General features: G+C 33.6%; 1 protein-coding gene across 8 annotated transcripts in view; it reads left to right on the forward strand.

Moving 5' to 3' along the window:
* Nucleotides 1-20,677, forward strand: part of PPP1R12A (protein phosphatase 1 regulatory subunit 12A) — a 149,076-nt gene extending 128,399 nt beyond the window's left edge. For 4 of the 8 annotated variants that reach the window (XM_070409662.1, XM_070409667.1, XM_070409666.1 and 1 more), the window contains 8 exons: nt 844-909; nt 4,972-4,988; nt 6,643-6,778; nt 8,701-8,805; nt 11,487-11,534; nt 15,965-16,015; nt 16,893-17,061; nt 18,490-18,572. In XM_070409662.1, the coding sequence (XP_070265763.1) occupies nt 844-909; nt 4,972-4,988; nt 6,643-6,778; nt 8,701-8,805; nt 11,487-11,534; nt 15,965-16,015; nt 16,893-17,033 (564 nt within the window). In that variant the 3' untranslated portion in view covers nt 17,034-17,061; nt 18,490-18,572. Of the gene's footprint in view, nt 1-843; nt 910-4,971; nt 4,989-6,642; nt 6,779-8,700; nt 8,806-11,486; nt 11,535-15,203; nt 15,235-15,964; nt 16,016-16,892; nt 17,062-18,489 lie in introns of those variants that run through there. The other 4 variants (XM_070409663.1, XM_070409668.1, XM_070409664.1 and 1 more) reach the window with 3 other exon arrangements.
* Nucleotides 20,678-23,551: the final 2,874 nt, after the last annotated feature.

The following is a 23,551-nucleotide window of genomic DNA, read 5'->3' on the forward strand; positions in this document are numbered from 1 at the left end:
CAGCTCAGAGAAATTAAAATAAGTTTGCCCTAAGTCACATAGCTAAAAATAGCTATACCAGTGTGACTCTTGAGTGATCTAATTGTAAAGCCTGTGATGTTTTTATGGTGAGCCTAAGACAGATATGTTTAAATGCAAATTTCCCTTTTCTTTCAACCCTTTAAGGTTTGTTGAGATGTTCAAGACCTTCTAATAGGATATTCCCATAGTCTGGGATTCTAGGTTTTTAATATGCTGAAACTGATTTTCTGTTTGGTGTATTATAAACTCCAAACGAATTTCCAGATAGATAAATGACCTAAACATATTAGCACTGTTGAATAAATCTTGCTGGGCTTATAGAATGCAGCTTTTCTTGCTTAAGATCATGACTTAACTATTTTTGTTGCCTCATTATAGTTGAATGACTAAATAGTACTTATATTGATGATTGAAGTACATGCAGTACTATCCTAATATATAAAAACCCAGGGTCTGTAACATCCAAAACGACCAAAGGCTTGACCGACTGGAAGTCAGTCCTGCAGTCAGTGCTGAGTTGCCGTGGCCTCTAGTTACAGTATAAAATGGAATATCTCCTTCCTCATGCTAGGCCTCTGGCGTCCTCATTCCTATTATGAGGTTGTTAGGTAGATTGCCTTTCTTCACCATGTATGCTAAACTACTTGGATGATGCCATGCTGACAAATAGGCCGGAAAAATAGGGTAGAAAAAATGTCCATTTAAAAATCAGTGTACTTTTTGATTTATTTCCCTGGTAGATCTTTCTCAAGGGCCATTTCAAATCAGAAAAGCTCTAAAGTATGTAAATATCAACTGTTTGAAATTGACTATCTATTTTAGAGCGATGAAAATGAACAAGAGCAACAATCAGATACAGAAGAGGGATCCAATAAGAAAGAAACTCAGGTAAAACCTTTATTTTTTGGATTTTGCAGTATTATTTTCTAGGTATTACTTTTTGTGTTTATATTTATCCATGAAAGACAGTTACTGCACACTGTACCTTCATACTAGCGATAGACTTACCAGTGGTTTGCTGGTATCTGGGGTGGAAGGACTGGAAAGGTGCGCAAAGAATATTTTAGAGGCAGTGAAAATGTTCTGAATCTTGATTGTAGTGAATTTATGGATATACACAACTGTCAAAACTCATCAAACTGTATTCTCTAAGGTGGATGTAGTTTCTTGCATGTAAATAAGTCTTCAAAGTTGAAAAGAAAAACAAAAATAGAATAGTACCCTTCAGCAAAGGAAAGTATCTAAAGAATATTCATAAATTACCAGACCCAGATTTTAGTTTTTTTAAAATGCAGTTATGTTCTGGGAAAGGCCATAGGCCTTTTTAATTTTCTTCATATTTGTTTAGAAATTTAGTATCTCTAAAGGACTTTTCAACAATCTTGAAAATTCTGAATTGCATGTGAAGCTCAAGCTGTCTGCCTTCAGGATATATCTTTAAAGAAAATTAATAAATTTTATCACAGAGAATTTGAAGTACTTTATCATAATACTATTATTACTTCAAAAATGGGGCTTTTGTTACATGGGTTATTATGATTTGCTCTCATTAAGCTGTTGTATGGTAATACTTTTACCATATAAATGACACTAGTAATTAAGAATTTAAATGTGACACTAAGCAAGAAACCATAAAAAAAAGATTAAGAGATTTACTTTTTTTTTTCGATTTGATCATTTAAACATGTAAAACTATAATATGTCAGAAAAGAAGCCCTTAATAAGACATGTTTAAAACATGGAGACATGTTTTTTGCTCAGGTAGAAGTAAAGAATCTTAGCCTTTTTTTCTAATGTTTAAAAGATTAGTATTTGTACTGTATAAAAGACAGTGAAAAAATAATTGGGGGCATAATACATAAAATGTATCAATTTACAAAAGAAGGAATACAAATGGCCAGCAGCTTGAAAATGTACTTAATTTCATTAATAATCAAAGACATAATATAAAATAAAATTGCAGAGGTTAATAATGATCGGATTTGGCATAGTTTTGAAATAAGCATTTCATAGAAGATTTTAGGATTGTAATAAATGTATCCTTTTTGGGGATTAGTTTAGCAATACAATACAGAAACCTTGCATAAAAGTTTATGCCTTTAAATTTAGCAATTCAGTTCTAGAAATCTAAAAGTGACTGGATTATCCTATATAATAAAAGCCTAATATGCTAAGTATCCAGTCATCTGGCCGGCCGTCCAACCAATCAAAGCGTAATATGCTAATGATATGCTAAGTCCACTCAACCACTCGCTATGACGTGCACTGACCACCAGGGGGCAGATGCTCTGATCGGTAGGTTAGCTTGCTGCTGGGGTCTGGCTGATCAGGCCTGACATGCCCTGGAGCCCTCCTGTGGTCCCTCCCTGGCTGGCCAACCTCCCGCATCCCTCCCTGGCCCTGATCGTGCACCAGTGGGTTCCTTCAGCCTGGCCTTCGCCCTCTTGCAATCCGGGACCCCTCGGGGGATGTTGGAGATTCGGTTTCAGCCCAGTCCCGTAGGCCAGGCCAAGGGACCCCACTGGTGCACGAATTCGTGCGCTGGGCCTCTAGTGTAAAGATAAATCTACAGTGGTGTTCATAACAATGTGGCTCTTTAAACAAAATACTGAAAACACTCCTAAACGTCTGTTGGTAGGGACTAGATTAAATAAAATGTATTTGCATAGATAGATATTTTATGTGTTCACATGGATATGTGTATAAAAATTAACTAAGGGATTTGAGGGATGGGAAATTAATAGAGAAACTTTTTATTTTTTTAGAATTTAAAGTGAAAGGGTTTATTAGTGAAGAAGTGAATCAGAGAGTAGGCTATTCCACAGACAGAGCAGCTAGAGAAATTTTTTATATTGCAGTGCTTTTGTATGAGCTTATGGCACTGTAATCAGAAAAATTAAAAGGGTATTCTTACTTGGAAAAGGATTTTGGAGCACAAAGAGCAAGGACCTCATAAGTGAAATAAGCTGGTCACAAAAAAAGACATACTGTTTGATTCCCCTTATATGAGGTATCTAAAGTAGTCAAACTCATAGAAACATAAAGTGGAATTGTGGTAGCCAGGGGTTAGGGATAGGAAGATATATTGAGTTATTCAGTGGGTAGAGCTTCAGTTTTGCTAGATAAAAAAGTTCTAGAGATCTGTTGCACAACATTGTGTATATAGTTACCACTGAACTATACTCTTAAAACTAATTTAGATAGTAAAAGTTATGTTTTTTTACCACAATTTACATATATATATTTTTAAAACAATGACAACACCATGATTTTTTAAAGAAAAGAAATAAAATTTGAGTGATTTCAGTAACTGCATAGAGTTTTTATTTTTTAAGTTTAAATCAGTGAATCAGAGTGCAAACTGTGAGGTGAGATGTGATGTTTTTATTTGATATGTACACATTTTATGTGTAAATATTCTCCTGAATTTGAATGTCTTTTTTTTTATTTCTGCACCTTTTTTTATTGAGATATAATTGATATATAACATATTAGTTTCAGGTGTACAGAATGATAAGTCAATGTTTGTATATATTGAGAAATCACCACAATAAGTCTAGTTAACATCCATCACCACACAAAGGTACAAAAGTAATTTTTTGTGGTGGGAACTTTCATGCTATACCTATACTCTTAGTAACTTATAAATTTGAATATTTTGAAAATTAAATTTTAACTTCAAAATTATTGTTATATAACTAAAGAATAAATTAATAAAATAAAGCTTTACATCAGAAAATGGGAAACAAGTACCCTAGCCAGTTTGGCTCAGTGGATAGAGCATCAGTCTGGGGACTGAAGGGTCCCAGGTTTGATTCCAGCCAAGGGCACATGCCCAGGTTGCGGGTTCAGTCCCCAGTAGAGGGCATGCAGGAGGCAGCCTATCAATTATTCTCTCATCATTGATGTTTCTATCTCTCTCTCTTCCTTTCCCTTCCTCTCTGAAATCAATAAAAAATATTTTTAAAAAAAGAAAAGAAAATAGGGAACAAATGAAAAATCTGTTTTGCAAAAAAAAATAAATGCAACTTAGTAAGACATTCTTAGTCTGTGAATTAGAATTCAAACAGTCCCAAAGGAACCAATAATGTTACGGTGCAATCGAAGATAAATGTAATAGGAAAATACAAATATTTTTGTTGATTTTTGAGAGGAAGGGAGAGGGAGAAGGAGATAGAAACATCAATGATGAGAGAGAATCATTGATTGGCTGCCTCCTGCATGGCCCCTACTGTGGATCCAGCCCACAACCACTAAGCCACACCGTCCAAACTCAGTAAGATTATTTTTGTACTATTATTACACAACTTAGATAAGAAGAGTTATTGGAACTTCAATATAGCATACCACTTGTTTGGAAATTTTTTAAATAATTATGATTTTCTACCTCTAATTTCTAAACTTTAAAGGACATATAGCTGGGTTTTCAGGATAGTAAATTTTAAATGAAATATGTATATACTGTTATATATAAAATACCTTAGGTATTCATTTGTTTGTTTCTCATGTCATTGCCTCAAAAATAGAAAAATGAGAAAAGTAGTTGTTTGAATTAGCACATAGTAAACTTAACAATTTTTAATGAAAGTATGTTTTTTTTTTCCTGCTGAGTGGGTACAGTAATGGATATGTGTCTTGGTCTATTTTTTTTTTTTTTTTCTGTTTAAAAAAATAATATATGGTGGAGTTTGTAGGAATTCACAAAAAATTGACCATAAATTGCCCAATGTATTTATATAATATTGTGCATGTAAAAATATACAGTGACTGTGTTGTTGAACTTCCTTCTAAGGACAACCATGTTAAAGTTAAAACAGATATAGTAATTAGATGTTAGTTTAATAGTGTGAAAACGGTATTTATGTTATGTTAAATTTACTTGATTAATCAACAAGTTACTTTAATGAAGCATAAAATTTAGTATCTCTGTTTTTCTTTTCTTTTTTCTAGACGGATTCCATTTCTAGGTATGTTTTACCTTTTGTTTTACTACCTTCTCCTTTTCATTCTCTCTAAAAAATATGTGGCTAGATATTTATGGATTTTGTAAGTTGATAAAATATTTTGAGTAGTAAAAATCTATCCATAATTTAGATGACCTAGTAACTGTTCTTTGTCAAAGTCTTTACTTCTAATTCTTAGTCCCAGTAAGTCACGATTTTTCTTATCTTTACAACAATGATAACTTTTAAGTTTTCCTAAGCTTCCTAAGTTACTTCAATAATGACTATGTCATTATTAACAACAGTCTGATGAAACCCACCAGAAATTTATTTCATTAGGTATTCAGAATCTTCTCTCATATTTGCTTTTAAGTAAAAGAAAGCCATGCAAACACTAAAAAAATGTCATCTAGCTCAAAATTATTGATCTTTTTAGAGAACTTCCTTGAATCTAATCTCCATTCCATTTTTCTTACCATAATTGTTATCCAAAGCCTTGTAATACCAGGAATAAGTTTTTATGTACTGATGATTGTATTGAGTTGAAATGTAGAGACATTATTAGAAAATGTACCCTGAATTCAGAACCAGATAAGAAGAGAATTCTTATTTACAGATCTATTATCCATCACTTTGAATAGACTGTTATTAATTCATCAAATAAAAAATGTTATAATTTTAAAGCATAATTATATACCACTTTAAAAATAAGAAAAGTGCTACCAATCTATAATAATAAAAGCATAATATGCTAACTAGAGCAGACAGCCGAATGACCTTCTGGGCGAAGCCAGGGCTGCAAGGGCCGAGGGCAGCCATGGGGAGCGGGCCTAAGCCAGCAGTCGGACATCCCCCAATGTCTCTCAGACTGTGAGAGGGCGCAGGCTGGGCTGAGGGACGCCCCCCCCTCAAGTGCACGAATCTTGTGCATCGGGCCTCTAGTCTATAATAATAAAAGCGTAATATGCTAATTAGACCGGACGTCCTTCCGGACGAAGCCACTGCAGGCGGGGGCTAAGGCAGCCACCGTGGTGGCGGCGGCCGAGCCCCTTGCACAAATTTTGTGCCTCAGGCCTCTAGTTAAATTATAATACGCCATTAGTTGTAAGCCATGTTCTGATTTCAAAGAGGATAAATGTGAAAAAAAAATGTACAATTTAAAAATTTTGAAATAATTTATCATAATGTGAAACCAGGTTTGACTTTTAGATATAGAAATATTGAATCTCTTCCCCCCAAAATGGAAATTAGTAGTATTAAAAATAACTTCCCATTTATTATCTATATATATAAAAGCCTAAGCGACTGTTACGACCAGTCAACCAAACGACCGGTCACTATGATGCACACTGATCACCAGGGCACAGACGCTCAATGCAGAAGCTGCCCCCTGGTGGTCCATGCATTTCCACAGCCAACCTCCCACTGCCGGCCAGCCTCCTGTGGTCCCTCCCCCTAGCTGGCTGGTCCCAATTGGCCCCGATAACCGGCCAGGCCAAGGGATCCCACCCATGCACGGCACCAGGCCTCAAGTATATTATAAAAGTTGATTAGATAACAAATGAGGGAGAATGTTATCTACTATTTGGACTATCAAGTTAATATATAGTAGGATGTGTGTTGATGTAAGTTGTGAAAGCCTATAATAAAGATTTTGACTTAAACTCATCTTTTGAAGATATGAAACCAGTTCTACGTCAGCTAGTGATCGGTATGATTCCTTGCTGGGTCGCTCTGGATCATACAGTTACTTAGAAGAAAGAAAACCTTACAGTAGCAGGCTAGAAAAGGATGACTCAACTGACTTTAAAAAGGTACTTGGTTTATTTAGTTTAATTTAAAATAATCTGTTTGTTAAGATATATATGTTGAGATATTCCTAGAAACTCATAATGAAATCAATATCTTACTCTAATTTTTAGTTTGGAGCAATTAATGGTAAGTAGAATATAAATAGCTGTTCATTTGTTTGTTTGTTTTTTAAAGGAAAGGGGAAAGTGCCCAAGACTTTATTTTACATTTAAGTGTCTCAGACCAGTAACTCTGATACTGTGACTTAGCTGAAAAGAGGCTTTGGGGCATGGTGTGCGTGTGTGTATACAAGCATGTACACACACTTCTTTATTTGTTACTAGGAAGCAGCCAAAGAATGCAACTTTTGCTAGGAGAATATAGTTTTTCCTAAAAAACTGTAGTACCTCAACTGCTGTTAATGATTAAGGGGGAAGTAATTAAGAAATAAATGGAAAGTCAATAATCGAGGATTCTGACTGTCACAATTCTTCATATTATGAGCTTGGAATAAACCTGATGAAGTATGTTGGGGAAAAAGAAGGCTTGTAGAATTTGTATATGTTCCCAGGTATTTGGCAGCTGTTTGAATTACCCACTTTCTTACAAGCCAAACCAGAAAGGTTAGTTTTCATTATGAATAAGATTCAGTCACTTTTCTTTTTTTCAGTAATGAAGTGAACACTGAACTATGTTACAGGAGTGAACTTCCCCTCATGGGCAATGTAGATGGAGATATTGTCCCTGCTTGTATGGGTATCTTCCATGTATTGGGAGAGACAGACATTACAATCATACTAATGTATGTATACCTTAAAACAAGTATTCTGAAACAGTTTTATAAAGTGTGTAACAAAGTTATATAAAGTTTTATACAGTAAGGAAACAGTTTTATAAATGAATCTATAAAGGAAAGTGTCAGTGCCTGACAATGGATTTCCTAAGGAAGTGAAACTGGAGCAAAAGAACAGAAAGATGATTAGTAGTTAACTGGCAAAAATGCGAGAGAAAAAAAGTGTTCCAGAGAGAGTGAACTGCAGGCACATAGACCTGATGGTGGAAGGGTATGTGATACATTGAAGTGGTTAAATTTTCATTAGGGCTAGTTAACGGAAGGGATGGTGGTATGAGATTGCAACTAGATGTGTAGGCTGGGACAAAAACCATATGGTGCTTTACAGGCTATTTTAAGGATATCCTTATACTGAGAACATTGGGACGCCATTAGAGGGTTTTTAATGTATGAAATGGAGGTGTTAATGGAATGGTTGGTATATGAAAATTGAGATTGTCATTTTGAAAAGTTAACTTGCTGCTACATACAAAACAGATTAGATGGAGGTCAGGAGAGTAAGTCTAGCATTAGAATAGTTTAGCTAAGAGAATATTATTGCCATTTTTCATGGTAGTAGTAGAGATGAGAGAAAAAGAAGTAGTAAATTCAGGCATTCTGTGAGTATTCAAGATATATTTCACTTGTCTTTTAACTTTAGTAAAAATAATACAAATACAATGATAAATGCAACTGATACTTCTCACTGTCAGGAATTGAAGAGGGCATGATAGGCAGAAAAGCTCATAGACCACAAATAAAAATCACAGTGTCTCCAGAGCTCCAGCTATTACTGTGCAGTTACTGTCCCTCTTTATCAGAAAACTGAAGTTCTTTAATGGATACTCAAAAGTCCGACTTTTTAGTGCTGTCTTTTATTTTAAATACTAGAGTTAGTTTCTAAGAGTTTATGTAGGACAAATATACCTGTGTAATCAAAACTGTCTGCATTGCAACCACAAAGAATTAAAATATATTTTAATGTATCCTTTAAAACCTCATGTTACCTTAATCTTTCTATACAAGTTTTAATATTGTGAAGTAATCAATAGAAAATGTTACTAAACTATTAGGGCACAAAAGTAATTTGTTCTTCTTCCCTTATTTTTGTAGCTTTATGAACAAATTCTAGCTGAAAATGAAAAGCTGAAAGCACAGCTACATGATACAAACATGGAACTGACAGATCTTAAATTGCAGTTGGAAAAGGCTACCCAGGTTTGAACCTTTTTCCTTCCGTTACTCTATAGGCAATGGTTGTGATTTATTCTATCCAAAAGATTACATTGCAGTGTTCTCTAGTGTTCTAAACATAAGTTTGGTTACTGATAATAGCTTATTTATTAGTCAGAAAGAAACAATATAATACAGCTTAATGATCATTTTATCTACCTTTTTTTTTAAAGTGAATTGAAAATCTAGAAGTTTAGCCTCATAATGGAGAGTCTAAATATTTTTAAGCCTTTTAATACTTAGGTTGTACATGAAGGATTTAAATGCTTATTTCCAGAATACCAAATGTAGCAAGGCATTGAAAGCATCTATACAGAATCTCCTTAAAGTTATAACATTTATTTATAATAATTTTTATTCATTATAAATATTTCCTATTCAAAAAATGGTGGTATGATATAGTAATACTGGAAGAAGATAATTGTAGTTATAACTCATTTTGCCTTCCTTCTATGCAGTAGCCTAGAGGAGAGTATTTTAGACAAGAAAATTGGGATAGCTAAGCAGAATTAAAAACCTTGTTCATTTGTTCTAAGATGTGTAGGGTCAAGGAATTGTTTCCCAAGCTCTTTCTTGGAACACTAGTCCTGGGAGACAGTAATAGGCACATTCCCTTCTCCTCCTCCTGCCCCCACTTCAAAAAAAAAAAAAAAAAGCTTTGTGATCCAAGAAACTTGGGAAATACTATATATTCTACATCTCAGAGATTTTACAGGGTCTATTTATATGGCAAAGGCTCTAAGGGATCCTGTCATTGTTAAGAAAACAAACTTGTTTAAATTTCACATGGGATTTTTTAGCATAAGCACATTTCTGCAGTACAACTCTTAGAATCCAGTTTGAAAACACTGATTAAAATTCGATAAATTATACTGCATACTTTCTTTGGCTCCTTTTTTACACTCATCTTTTTCATAATTTTTAAAATTAATTTTCTGTGTTGAACTTGTACTTGTTACCACTTTTTATTGTTGCTGTTAGCCATTATTATGTTGTAAAGCAATTGTCTATGCAGAATGCAAGTTGTGCTGAAATTCTAGGGCCCACGCTAACCTTATGAGGTTATGAAGGCTCTTCAGATTTTATTAATTAATGAGATTTTACTGTAAAGATACACAGAACAAACAAAGCGAACAAACTTTAGACACAGATAAGTATGGTGCTTACTAGAAGTAAATGGGGTCAAATACATGGTGACGGAAGGAGACAAGAGTTTGGGTGGTCAGCAATATACATTTGATGTATTATAGAATTGAAATTCATATAATGTTATTAACCAATATCAGCCCAATAAATTTAATTTTAGAAATGGGAGGGAGCCCAGCTGGTGTAGCTCAGTGATTGAACGTTGACCTATGAACCAGGAGGTCATGGTTCAATTCCCTGTCAGGACACAAGCCCGAGCTCAATCCCCAGTGTGGGACGTGCAGGTGGCAGCTGATCAGTAATTCTCTTTCATCATTGATGCTTCTCTCTCTGAAATCAATAAAAATATATATTTTTAAAATTAAAAAGTAGGGGGGGCAGGAAAGATACACAGAGAAGTAAATGAACACATTTCATAGTGACACGTCAAAAACTTAGAATGTTATACAAGTTAAAACTTGCTGGCTTATCCTTAGGCTTCCTAGTAAACTGGAATGTCATTATTCTTCAGGATACATTAGTAGCTTAATGAGCCTCTGTACATGAAAATATAACTAGTTTTCTGAAAATAGCTTTAGGTCTAGAGATTTGGTAACTATTATTCTTCTAAAAATCTTGAAGTTTAGGTGTATTTGATAGTATTTAGCCAATGGACTCTAGAATCCTTGAATCCTGCCTTAGCTCAGCCACCTTCCTCCATATACAGTCTCCAAGGGAGGGAAATAGGTTAACTTACCAGAAACTGGTTTTTTGTTGTTGTTGTTGTTGTTTTAAATATATTTTATTAATTTTTTTACAGAGAGGAAGGGAGAGGGATAGAGAGTTAGAAACATCGATGAGAGAGAAACATCAATCAGCTGCCTCCTGCACACTCGCTACTGGGTATGTGCCCGCAACCAAGGTACATGCCCTTGACTGGAATCGAACCTGGCACCCTTGAGTCCACAGGCCGATGCTCTGTCCACTGAGCCAAACTGGTCAGGGCCAGAAACTGGTTTGATAAATTTTGTCAAATGTCAATTCACCACATTTACTAAATCTGATTTTAATATAACATCAAGAATATTTATCAGAAATATTAACAAAAGTTGATTTTTTAACCTAAGAAATTGGTAAATGAATCATAAAATTGCTAAAATGTTGTTATATGGGAAAAAATCCCCAATAAAATATTAATTTTCTATCTAAAACTTATTTAATGTCTACTTGATGGCATTGTTCCATCTATTTCTGATTTATTCCAGGTGCTTTTGAATGTAATTTAATTCTTCAATCTTTTAAGCATTCTTAGGATTCATTTCATGTTCTGAACTGGTATATATATTAGCCTTTGTTTTAAATTTCTAGCAATTAAAATATAAATTTAAATTTCAGAAAGAAATAAAGATTAGCTGAAACAGTTTCATGGTGATAGAAATTCTGAATTTGATTTATAACAATAAACAACTGAAATGACACACACACCCTGTTTATTTTTCATTACACTTATATCCCTTATATATTTCTTACTTTTCTTGCAGAGACAAGAAAGATATACTGATAGGTCACTATTGGAAATGGAAAAAAGGGTAAGTGTCCATTTTATTGAATACTAGAGGCCCGATGCATGAAATTCATGCAAGAGTAGGCCTTCCTTCCCCCAGCTGCCAGCACCGGCTTCCCTCGCAGCCCCTGCTTCATCCTGAAGGCCATCTGTAAGGACGTTGGACTAATTAGCATATTACACTTTTATTATTATAGATCATTTTCCCATTTTATTGTTTTGTGTAAGCAACAGTAGTTCTTTTCCCTTTAGTTTTTGTGGATGGTAGTTTTAATGAGTTTAAATTAATACTCTTAAATTTAATTAGAATGTTTTCTAGCTTACCTTCTTTTGGGTGCCTGTGGGTTATCTATAGGTGTGAAATTGTCTTATTAAGTAAGACTTAATTTGTCATATTATTCTTTTAATTGATTAAAAATATATTGCCTTAATTCTGAAATGTAAACACACATTATGATCGTGAATCTGATATTTTTGAGATGCCATTTATCTCTTTGATTTTTATAGTAATATACTGAAAACATTGTAATCATGCATACATTTAGTTTAATTCTTTGCAAAATTAAAATACTTTCATTCTTGAAGTAATTTTTGTAAAGCTTCAGTGAGCATCAAATTTTCAAATTCTTTTAAAAGTTAATTTAATAATATTTATTTCATTTTGAGTTTAAGTATTTTACTTAAGTAAAATATTTTAAACAAAAAATGATTACAGTGGGGCCTTGACTTACGAGTGTCCTGACTAACGAGTTTTTTGAGATACCAGCTGTCTCTTGGCCGATTTTTTGCATTGAGTTGATAGAGTAATTTGAGTTAACGAGCTCCTTAACGAGCTTGGTCTCAGAACGAATTAAACTCGTAAGTCAAGGCCCCACTGTATAAGGAAATTCTTTTGCCATTTTATATCTTTCTAAATTTTTTATCTGGCTCTAATATATTCACTTTCTTTTTTTTTTTTTTAATATATTTTATTGATTTTTTTACAGAGAGGAAGGGAGAGAGATAGAGAGTTAGAAACATCGATGAGAGAGAAACATCGATCAGCTGCCTCCTGCGCACCTCCTACTGGGGATGTGCCCACAACCCAGGTACATGCCCTTGACCGGAATCGAACCTGGGACCCTTCAGTCCGCAGGCCGACGCTCCATCCACTGAGCCAAACCGGTTTCGGCTAATATATTCACTTTCATTTCTCTCTGTTTATTATTTTTTTGCTCAGGGTCATAGGAATAACTCTACAAGTTTAGTCTGAGCAGTTGAAAATGTATAAAAGATCAAAAGTTAAAGGACAAGTGCTCTAAGAGTATCTATAATGCAAGTGAGTGGTGACTTGTAAGGTTTCAAGCAGAGAAGAAATTACATCCTGGGTATCTATGATCTCTAGATCAAAGAATAAATTATTAGAAGCAGTTGATATAAAAACATTTTCTCTCATTCCATTTTAAAAATAGCCAATTTACCATTCTGACTAAAAAAAGAGAGAGAGAGAAATGATACTAAAATACAGACTCCATAAATAAACAAAGTCTGTTAGTGTTGTGCCATTTACTAAATTGTATCTTGAAATAACTACTTGTTTTATTATGCTTTCAGCAGTTTTAAAAAATTATGTTCTAGGCCATTTTGTTGTTGTTGTTAATCCTTGCCCAAGGATATTTTTCCATTGATTTTTAGAGAGAGTGGAAGGGCGGGGGAAAGACAGAGCGAAAGAAACATCCATGTGAGAGAGACACATCGATTGGTTGCCTCCTGCACACACCCCAACCAGGGCAGGGGATGACCAGAGCAGGGGATTGAGCCTGCCACCGAGGTATATGCCCTTAACTGGAATAGAAACCAGGACCCTTCAGCCTGCAGGCTGATGCTCTAGCGGCCACTGAGCCAAATCAACTAAGGTTGTTCTAGACCAGCGGTTCTCAACCTGTGGGTTGTGACCCCTTTGGGGGTAGAACGACCCTTTCACAGGGGTCGCCCAAGACCATCGGAAAACACATATATAATTACATATTGTTTTTGTGATTAATCACTATGCTTTAATTATGTTCAATTTGTAACAATGAAAATACATCCTGCATATCAGATATTTACATTACGATTCATAACAGTAGCAAAATTACAGTTATGAAGTAGCAACAAAAATAATTTTATGGTTGGGGGTCACCACAACATGAGGAACTGTATTAAAGGGTCGCGGCATTAGGAAGGTTGAGAACCACTGTTCTACCCGTGGTCGGCAAACTGCAGCTCGCGAGCCACATGCGGCTCTTGGACCCCTTGAGTGTGGCTCTTCCTAAGCCTTAGGAGTACCCTAATTAAGTTAATAACAATGTACCTACCTATATAGTTTAAGTTTTAAAAATTTGGCTCTCAAAAGAAATTTCAATCCTTTTACTGTTGATATTTGGCTCTGTTGACTAATGAGCTTGCCGACCACTGTTCTAGACCATTTAAAAAAAATTTGGTGCCCTGGCCAAGTGACTTAGTTGGTTAGAGCATTGTCCCGTTGCACTAAGGTTGCAGGTTTGATCCCTGGTCAGGGCTCATACAAGAGTCAACCAGTGATTACACAAATACATGGAACAACAAATCAATGTTTCTCTCTCTCTCAAATCAGTCAATAAAAAAGTGTGTGTGTGTTTGTGTGTGTGTGTGTGTGTGTGTGTGTGTAAACTATTTGTATAACTAATTGCTAAAATTTGAATCACTTATTTTATTAAATTTAATACTATATTCTTTCATAATGGAACTATTATTGAATTTTATATCTAACATGTAGAAATAAAAACCACTCCTCTGTTATCCATATTATGGTTGAGATGAAAAGGCAGATAACTTAATCAAAAATATATATTTATTACAAAAAATTTAGCAAAAGAAAAAAATAAAATCATCCATCACCCTGTCATGAGAGATAACTGGTATTTTTATGTTTATCCTTTGTTTATCCTAAGCTTAGGCACAGGATACATATTTTTGTTTTCTGACATTCTCACCTGACCTCTTCTGTCTGTCAAATGCAGATAAGTTACAAAGTAGCTAATTCATTCTCAATTTAACAGACATTGACGGTCATAGTATTAATAATAACTACTAACACTCCTTCAGCACTTTCTTAAGTGCAGATTCTGGGGTAAGCACTTTACATGCATTTTCTCATAACCATATTTTTAATGTTAGTAAGTTTATTTGTCAGACATAAGAAATTTCTATAACTTTATGGTTGTCAGTTGGGCAACAAGGCAATTTAGTATGGTGTTCTTGTCTTTATCACTAAGTAGTTAAAATCTTGAAGTCACCTAATAAAATTGAGGGTGGTGGGGCAATTACTTATCAGTAGGAGAAAACATGCTATTATGCTATTTCTGGTATTTCAAAAATTTATAAGAATTAAATATGACATATGTCCTAGTATTTTGAGAAGTTCATTGTTTTTTATAAATTGTCGTAGCTGTATTATTAACTAGGAGAAAGGTCTGTTTATGAAAATAACATGCTGATAATAGAATAACATGGTACTTATCAAACTAGTAAGATTCCATCTATTTTTTTAAATTACATACCCTTAAAAACATTAACATTTATAGTAAATGTACTGCTTCACTAAATATAAACATTAATTATTAATCTGGGAAAGAATGTCTTGGAAGTAGTTTCGGTATAATTAAACTAAATTTAAATGGTTTGTATCTGAAAGGTGACCGGCAAGAGTCAGTATCTTCTGGGCGGTATGACCTAACCAAAGTTTTACAGCACATTAATTATTGCTGCTTGCTTTTTTGCATAACACCCTAGAATGCTTATTATTTGAGGGAGTATAAAACAGTACACTGCAAAAATGTTTGTTGCCTTTGCCTGTCACTCTTTGAAATAAGGTAATGTAAAATAAAATGCTGCAGTTGCTTCTTCATTAGATTCACTGCGTTAATGCTACACAGTATCAACTGAATAAGCTATGAAGTCAATTGGGTAAATAATGGCTAGTAAATAATTTGGGTGGAAGAGATGAACTTCTCTTAAATCCTATGGAAATTTTAAAGTACAGGTATTTTAGGCACGTTTGCTTCTTGCTTTTCTGCTTCTAACACTGTAGAATAATTGCATCTTTGTGTGAGTTTTTTGTTTTTGTTTTTTTCCTATACAATCCTAAGTCTTCAGTATTGGTTTACTCTATCCTTGCATTTTACGTGAGCTAAAATAGTTTGAAGATGTTATGTAGCATCTTACCAGAAAGTCAAAGCTTTAAAGAAAGAGCTTATAGAAAGTAATGCAAATAATGACTTTCATATTTCTTTCTCAAATATTGGAAAGCTCTTTACACATCACTGGCATCACACCTTTTTCTACACTGCTCCTGATTTGATTTTTGATTCTCAAGTGGCACTATTTCACAATTTAGAAGAGAACATAAGAATATAATTATTATATACTTAATATTGTTCTTTTAAATTGACCTAGGAACGAAGAGCTCTAGAAAGAAGAATATCTGAAATGGAAGAAGAGCTCAAAGTAAGTATAAACCATGCTACTTATGAGACATAGTGCTGTTTAGGAACTCAAATTTTACAGTGCTGTTATAGGTGTTATGTTCACAGTAATTGTTCTCAAGGCTGTTTATGCAATTTGTGATTTTATCTATATCCAAGCTTCTCTTTCTTCCTAAATCCAGGTCGTAGGTGGACTAGAAAAGTACTTAACACATATATCTTTTTGTTAATCAATTTTTGTGGAACTTTTGATGTTCAGGTACAGAACATATTAGACAATAATGACTATAAGATTTGGGATTCATTATTTGTCCTTCACATTCACATGCTCTGTTTCTTGGAGAATAAATGGTGGAGACGTTTCAATATAAAAATATTCTCCTTTGAAAATAAAGGATATTAAAATAGTAGACAAGCAGAGCTATATTTTATCAAATTCTGCATTTCCTATGGAAATAACTATTTGTTTTGAATGTTGGGAGGAACAGTCTTTGCAGAAAAAGAAAAAACAGCATAGTTAATTCATTAACTCTTATCACATTGTCTTGCATAAAATATCTCTTTCACACTATGAATTAGAAACTAATGAATAGGAAGTTGGGCCCATAGAACTAGAATTTCAAGATTTAAGTGTTTTAGTATTAAATTATTTGATTACTTTATAGAACATTATTATTGAGTGCCTTTGTAGACAAATTTTTTGGATTTTATTTGCTTATGTATTTTGTTTGATATGGAATTTTAGGACTACACTGTATATCTTTGTAGAGCTCATGGAATATTTTTTAAGAATTAATTTTTTCTTATATTCATTGTCTGTGATTCTTTATGTTTTTATTGTACTCTTTTCCATTTTCTTATTTTTTATTTTTATTTCTTTTATGTTCTGATTCCTGCAGAACCTGCATCAAATAAAGCAAATTCAAACTCTGAGAGAGTTAAATGAACGACTGCTGACTGAGAATAGGGCCTTGACAAGAGTGGTAGCCAAGCGCTCAGGGTTGTGTAGGAAACTGCAGTCTGTGAACCTAAATTTATAGTTTCATCATTTCTTCTTGGTAGAGCCAGGCAGGTGTTTTTGTATTAGTAAGCGTGTCTTGAGTTCACTTTTACAAATTAATGCCATTTTGTCTGGAGCTTATCATATAACCTTAATTATGCATGGCTTCTCAGAATGTTAGAAAGTGTCACTAATTCTATATTTAAACTACAGTAAACTTAGAGAATGATTTTGGAATTTAAGTAAAAGACTTGTCTGCACTTTCACAAAGCTTGTACACATTTTGGCTCCACAAATATTTTAGGACTTAAAAATATGGCTGTTATATTTCAAATTCTTAACTAGAAAGAAAATGGAACATAATGTAACGTGTTATACACATAATATATGTTGAAGATGAAGATTAAGCATGCATCATCTGTTTTCCAAAATGTCACTTTCAGTAAGGGCCTTCTTAATATTCACTTAGTTCTCTTAATACATAAACTTCATACATAAACTTCAGATTACTGTATTTTATATTCATACATTTCGAACACAGGTAAGAATTGGTTGGGTCCACATAAAATTTAACTTTTCATATAGATTTTGCTTATATTTTGCTAAATATCTTAAAAAGTATGCTTTAATGTCCAAAATATAAGCTGTTTCATTTCCTAGCAAATCTAGCAGAGCACATGTAATTTAAATCATTCTACTTGGTGGAAAATCCATGTCACTTACAATATTTTCACCCTCTCGTTCAGTTTTCTGCAAAACGGAAAATGGATTTGCTTTATTTTGAGAATGTGAGGGTGTGTTTCTCTGTTTGCTCCAAATAACTGGTTATTTTTCTATTCTTGAACATTTTTATAAATACAGGCTTACTACTTTTGCTTATATGTTATTTTATTCTATCTCATAATAGTAATAATTGCTTTGTTGTCATTTAATGAGCACCTAGTTTCGGACATTGTACTAGGCACTTAAACTTAGTACCATATACGAATCCTTTAAAGAATTTTAAAAATTTAGAACAAGTCTAACTCCCTCAAATCTTTCCCAAATATGATGATTTTCTTGTGAAATATGTAAGTGTTATGGTTTGAGCTCTGAAGTAAATTGAGCAAAAAGCCTTGGTTTAATACTGACAGGAACTCTTAAAAGGAGCTCCCTTTCAGCTCCATTTTAGCCTAACAAAAACAGGCTTCCTTTTTCCTGGCTGTTCTAATATGGTGTGCTTGTGGGTCATAATATCAAGTGACTTAGTACATTTTAACTGATAACTTTGGGAGAATAAGCTGTTCATTCCATCATTTATTCAACTAATGAGCTTCACAAGTTGGGGGTTGGTTTTTTTTTTTTTTTTTCTTCCTGCTCTATGTTTTAGCCACTAGGAAAATATATAACTGACAAAGCTTGTTCATGTGTCTTGTGGTGAAAATATAACATTTATTAAGAATAATATTTTATATTTTTACTGAGGAAAAACTTTTTCTTCATTTTTCCCCTCATAGATGTTACCAGATCTAAAAGCAGACAACCAGAGGCTAAAGGACGAAAATGGGGCCTTGATCAGAGTTATAAGCAAACTTTCCAAATAAAATAAAAAGCAGCAAATAATGGAATTGCACATATTAGTAACCCAGTGGACCATAATTGACAGTCACTGGAAACCTGGAAAGAGTCTTTGGAGACTGTCATTTCTGGATATCCTGCCAAATGCCCTCTTATCTTGGAGTTTTGTTTAAATTTTTTGGGTTTGTTTTTTTTTTTCCTTCTTGTATCAAGACCATTGTTTCATGTTAATGCAGCTGCTGAGAAGATTTTTTTTAAAGACTGAGAAAACTTGTTTACAGCTCCAGCATATAAGGAAAGTGTTCAAGGCCAGATATGCCTCAGATATTTAACCAGTAAGCCTTAGTTGTACATAAATACTTTTGTGTCAACAAAAACTTGCAGCTCTCACAGAAGACAGTTATTCAACATTTTTGATGTGCCACCGTTTCCAGTTTTTCGATATTTAAATTTTTTTTGCTTTACATCTAAGTTTGGGTTTGTATGTTTTTCCTTGTAATGCTTCATGTGGCAGACTTTTCTATGTTTTCACGGCTTTTTCACTTACAGAAAAGAACACTTGCTCTTCTGAGGTCATTGTCATGTATTAGGCTCATGTATTAGGCGGATGCTGTGTTGTGTCCCACCTGGAACTGAACTGCTTGGTGGAACATTTGCTTTCACTATTTGTGCAATATTGCATTTATTTCTTATATGAATGCTTTAAAGTCAGTTGAGGTTAGGTTCTCTTAAGTCCTGTTTTCTGCCTTCATTGGTCACTTTTTGTTTTTGTTTGTTTTTTATTACTGTAGTACAAGATGTTAGATTCTATAATCTTCACATTCATTTTAGCAGGTACTGAGTGATGCTGTATATATAAATAAGTGTATTGTTTTGATTTTTAGAACACCACATGGCATGCTTGACTATTTCTTATTTCAAATGTCTGTTAATGCAAAGTAGGCTACTCCAACATAGTGTTAAAAACTGAATTTGCTAACAATGTGATATAAAGACTTTAAAAGTAACACATTATGTGGAGCCCTATCTTTATAAAAGTTTTCTACTGTAAAGTGCTTTTACTCTTATTTTCAGTTTTTGATAGTATTCAACCATAATTAAAGTTGCATAAGATAATTGCTTCACATTTCACATACTGATATTTATCTGAGTGCTGTCTAAAACTGTTGTGCTAGCCAAAGTAATGCTATGAAATCATTTGCAGACTTAACCGTGAGTTAATGTTAAATGCACTGTTATTGCCATGTGAAGTGGCATTGACTTCTATACCACCATGATGTTCAGACCATTTTATACATTTCAGTGGCCTTTAAAAAAAAAAAAAAAGTAAAACCAAGTACATAATGGAGATGGCTTTTATTTGGACAAATAGCTTTTATATTTTCATTAAACCATGCAAAAAATATTACATCTTTCAGGCACATAACTGTCTCCTTAACCACTGAACAGTTCAGCCATTTGAATAAATTGTATATTGTAAAGCTTATAGTAGCTAATTGTAATATTGATTGTATTGTATACTATATCAAATGTGAATTTGTACCCCTTCATTTTAAAAGGTCATTGTGTTCTACTGCCTATTTTAGATTACTTTGGGGTTGGGAAAAGGTGTTTTGGTAAGCAGGATTTCATGTCCTCTCTCTCGATTGGTTTTATGAAGATAGAAGGTTATGCTCTTACTACCAAGCTCAGGATTCTTGATTTTTAAAGGTACAAGGATAGTTGTGGGAATTTTATTTTTGGTTATATTTGAACTGTATGAATGGTGGGTCTGAATATAGAGAATTTCCATGGTCTTATATGGACACAAAATATCCAGATAATTGATCAGTTTGAGTGACTGCAACATGTTCTGGTTGCACAACAGTTAGGCATGCTAAGGACTATATTTGTGAAGTTTGGGTGCCTGTGAAGAATGATTAAATACATGTTTCTAATATTTTAGTGTTTTGTATTTAGGTTATTTATTCTTTGTATCTAAAACTGAACAGCTACTGTGCTATATTGATTTTATTGGTAGTATTGAGCAGACCTTGTTTCTGCATGAAACTAGTTGCAAAACCCACTATTTTGGAAATAAAAATGTATTTTGACATATACAAATAAAATGAATAAAACTATTTTAAATGTGTGAACTTTTACTGAGACATTTTAAATTTTGTTCTGAGACATTTAAATTCTGCATGGGTATTTTTTCACTAATTGCTTTACTTTGATTCCAATTTGAATAATTTTTGAAATTGTAATATTGTGACAATTTGCATAACATTGTACATGCACATCTGTAAATGCAGTCTTAATTGCCTTGTTTATGCAATCTGTGTACCAATTTGGACAAATGTTTATATATTTTACATAAAGCTGTCTGTATGCAGAATCTGAGAACTAGTTTTTTATGATAAGTGGGTAAAAAATAATGCTAACAATGTTTCAAGGTAGCAGCTTTGTAGCACAATATTTCATTTGCATAAACATTTGGTGGCTTCTAAATTAAACCTGTGCTTTTTCTTAGCTGCAAGCATCGGCTTGAGATACAGATAAAGATAATATTCCATTGAGATGTAAAATATTAGATCATTTTCCAACCTAGATTTGTTCAACCCCAATCTACTAACACATATAACTAGGTAAGAGGCACTTTCAGTTGGGAACTTTGGTAGAGGATTTATAATAAGCCTGTGTTTAAATCAATATGAGAATTGGACTCTCTTCTTTTTACTTCCCAGTACTTTCCCTGTGCAATGCTCACAGAATGGTAGATTTTTACAGTTGTCTGTCCTCCATAAAAAAATAATTCCACATGCCAATACTTCAAAGCCAAATGAAAAGCAGCTATAGAACTTTCTAGGATAGTATTCATATAAAAAAGCAAAGTAGATATTCATTAATCCATTAGGCTGAATTATCTTGCTTCAAGATTTAATCCTGGCTGATTTGAAATAGTCATGATTCCCAGTGTCAATACTCATTGACTCTTGTAGGAAGAAAATATCCAGAGTGCCAAATTTTCTTCAAACTAGGATCATGTATTTCCCATAGGATATAACAGCCTTGTGGGTTGTCCTTCACTTTTTCATATAAGCAGAATACAGAGCAAATCTCATGTTAATTAACTACCCATTAGTCATATCTTGCTCGTGAAAATCTTTGGTTGCAAAGATGAAAGCTGGCTGATAAGCAATCTTTTCTGTGATGTTCCAAGTTGTATGTGTGTGGTCTCTGTGTACCTTGAATGTGCATGTTCAACAGAGATAATGTGCATACGAGAGCTGCTGTCGAGAGGATTGGGTATAGAATGAAATATTTATTTTCCTATTTTATTCTATATATAACTAAATTTCTTGACTTACATTTTGGAAAGGTTTTTTGAGTGCTATTTAAACAGAGTGGTCTTTTTCTTAGGCAAGTGGTATGGAGAGAATCATATTGCTGTCCCATGCCTACAAAGTGACCAGATTACAAAGTAATGAATTCAAAATAAAAACATAGGAGTCAGAAGTTTAAGATTCTATAATCAGGTCACATAAATAATTCTATCTTATTATAATTTTATTGAAAGTTTTCTAAAGTTTATTAGGTGTAAGGTTTTTTGAGCTAAGTTATCCAAGCTTTTTACTGCTTACATTTTAGTAAACATCTAGGTCACAAAAATTTACTACATTTTCATTTTTAAAGGCTGAAGAGAAAGAAGGGGGAATATTTTAAAGAAATGAACAATATAAGTAGATTCTGCCCTGAGTAATACCCAGCTAGTAGGGTTTGTATTTTGTCCTTGTGGGTCTGTACTTTGTCCTTGTAGAACTGAGAGAATGGGAATAGAAAAGAAAGATTTACTTTCCCTTCCTTACACTCAATTTTTCTTGAAGATTTGTTTGGATACAAGTCCATTTCAGTAGTCTACCTTATTTGATCCTTAAAACAGATTGGATAAAGTCTATCTTCATTTTATATGTGAGAAAGCTAAGATTTGTAGATTATTAACTGTTCAACATTCCAAGCCTCATACAGAATAGAGCTCTTAACCCAATTTAATGTTGGTTATTGTTTATTGCCAGTTCTTAATCGAGGACTTTTCCCACGGTGTCAGTGTGATGGTTTATTTGCATGAAGTTGCATAATCACCTATTTGTCTATATTTTAGGCTTAAAATACTGGGTTATCCTTGGGAAATGTGTTCCTTGGTTTTTTTTTTCCCCTCTAATACGCCATCCTCACCCCCACATCTAGTTAGGGCCTACTGTCACTAAACCACTTGCTCTTTAATGGGACTTAAATATTAATGGCTTACTGCCCAAGCAGCCAGTTGACTCCCTGGTATAAATTCTAACTATACCTGACAGACCATTATAAGTGTGTAAAAGATTTTCACATACCAATATGCAAAAGAACTTCTTTTGCATTCTTCAAAAACAGATTTTTAAAAATTGATCAGAGCTTAATTCCCAAGAATCTTTTATCACCAAGTAACATTAATATGCTGTGGTTTAGCAGCAAATTTTTCTCCAGTGAAAAAATGTGGGATACCAATGTATAAAACAGATAAATGTGTATTTTATATTACCCATAGAGTTGACCCCACCCCAAAAGAAAGTACTCAAAATAGGCCTCTATAAGACAGCATGACCCCCTCATTTGTTACTGTATGGGTTTTAGAGTACTGCTGAGTAGATGCACCTTATCTGCACTTGGTTTTATAATAAATGTGCTAAGCTGATGTTTTGGTACTATACTATTTTATATGAGTGAATATGTTCTGCCCTAAAGAATATCAAACACACGTATAGGGCAGGAAAAGCTCCACACAAAAATAAGGTCACTTGGCAGTGTAAGTAGACCATAAATGCTCTCTAGTGTTTTGCAGTTGAGCATGTGTCTAAGTGTATTGTTTTTATAACTTTTTAAGAGCATTTTAGCACACAATTTGAATCAAACTTTTGTGGGGTCCATAGAGCTAAGACTTAGGGTACTGATTTTTAAACACTTGACATGGTGGAAAGAGCT

The sequence above is a fragment of the Myotis yumanensis genome, unplaced genomic scaffold (genome assembly GCF_028538775.1).
Source record: "Myotis yumanensis isolate MYYU_CA2020_CCGP unplaced genomic scaffold, mMyoYum1.0.hap1 SCAF_3, whole genome shotgun sequence".
Classification (NCBI taxonomy): Eukaryota; Metazoa; Chordata; class Mammalia; order Chiroptera; family Vespertilionidae; genus Myotis; species Myotis yumanensis.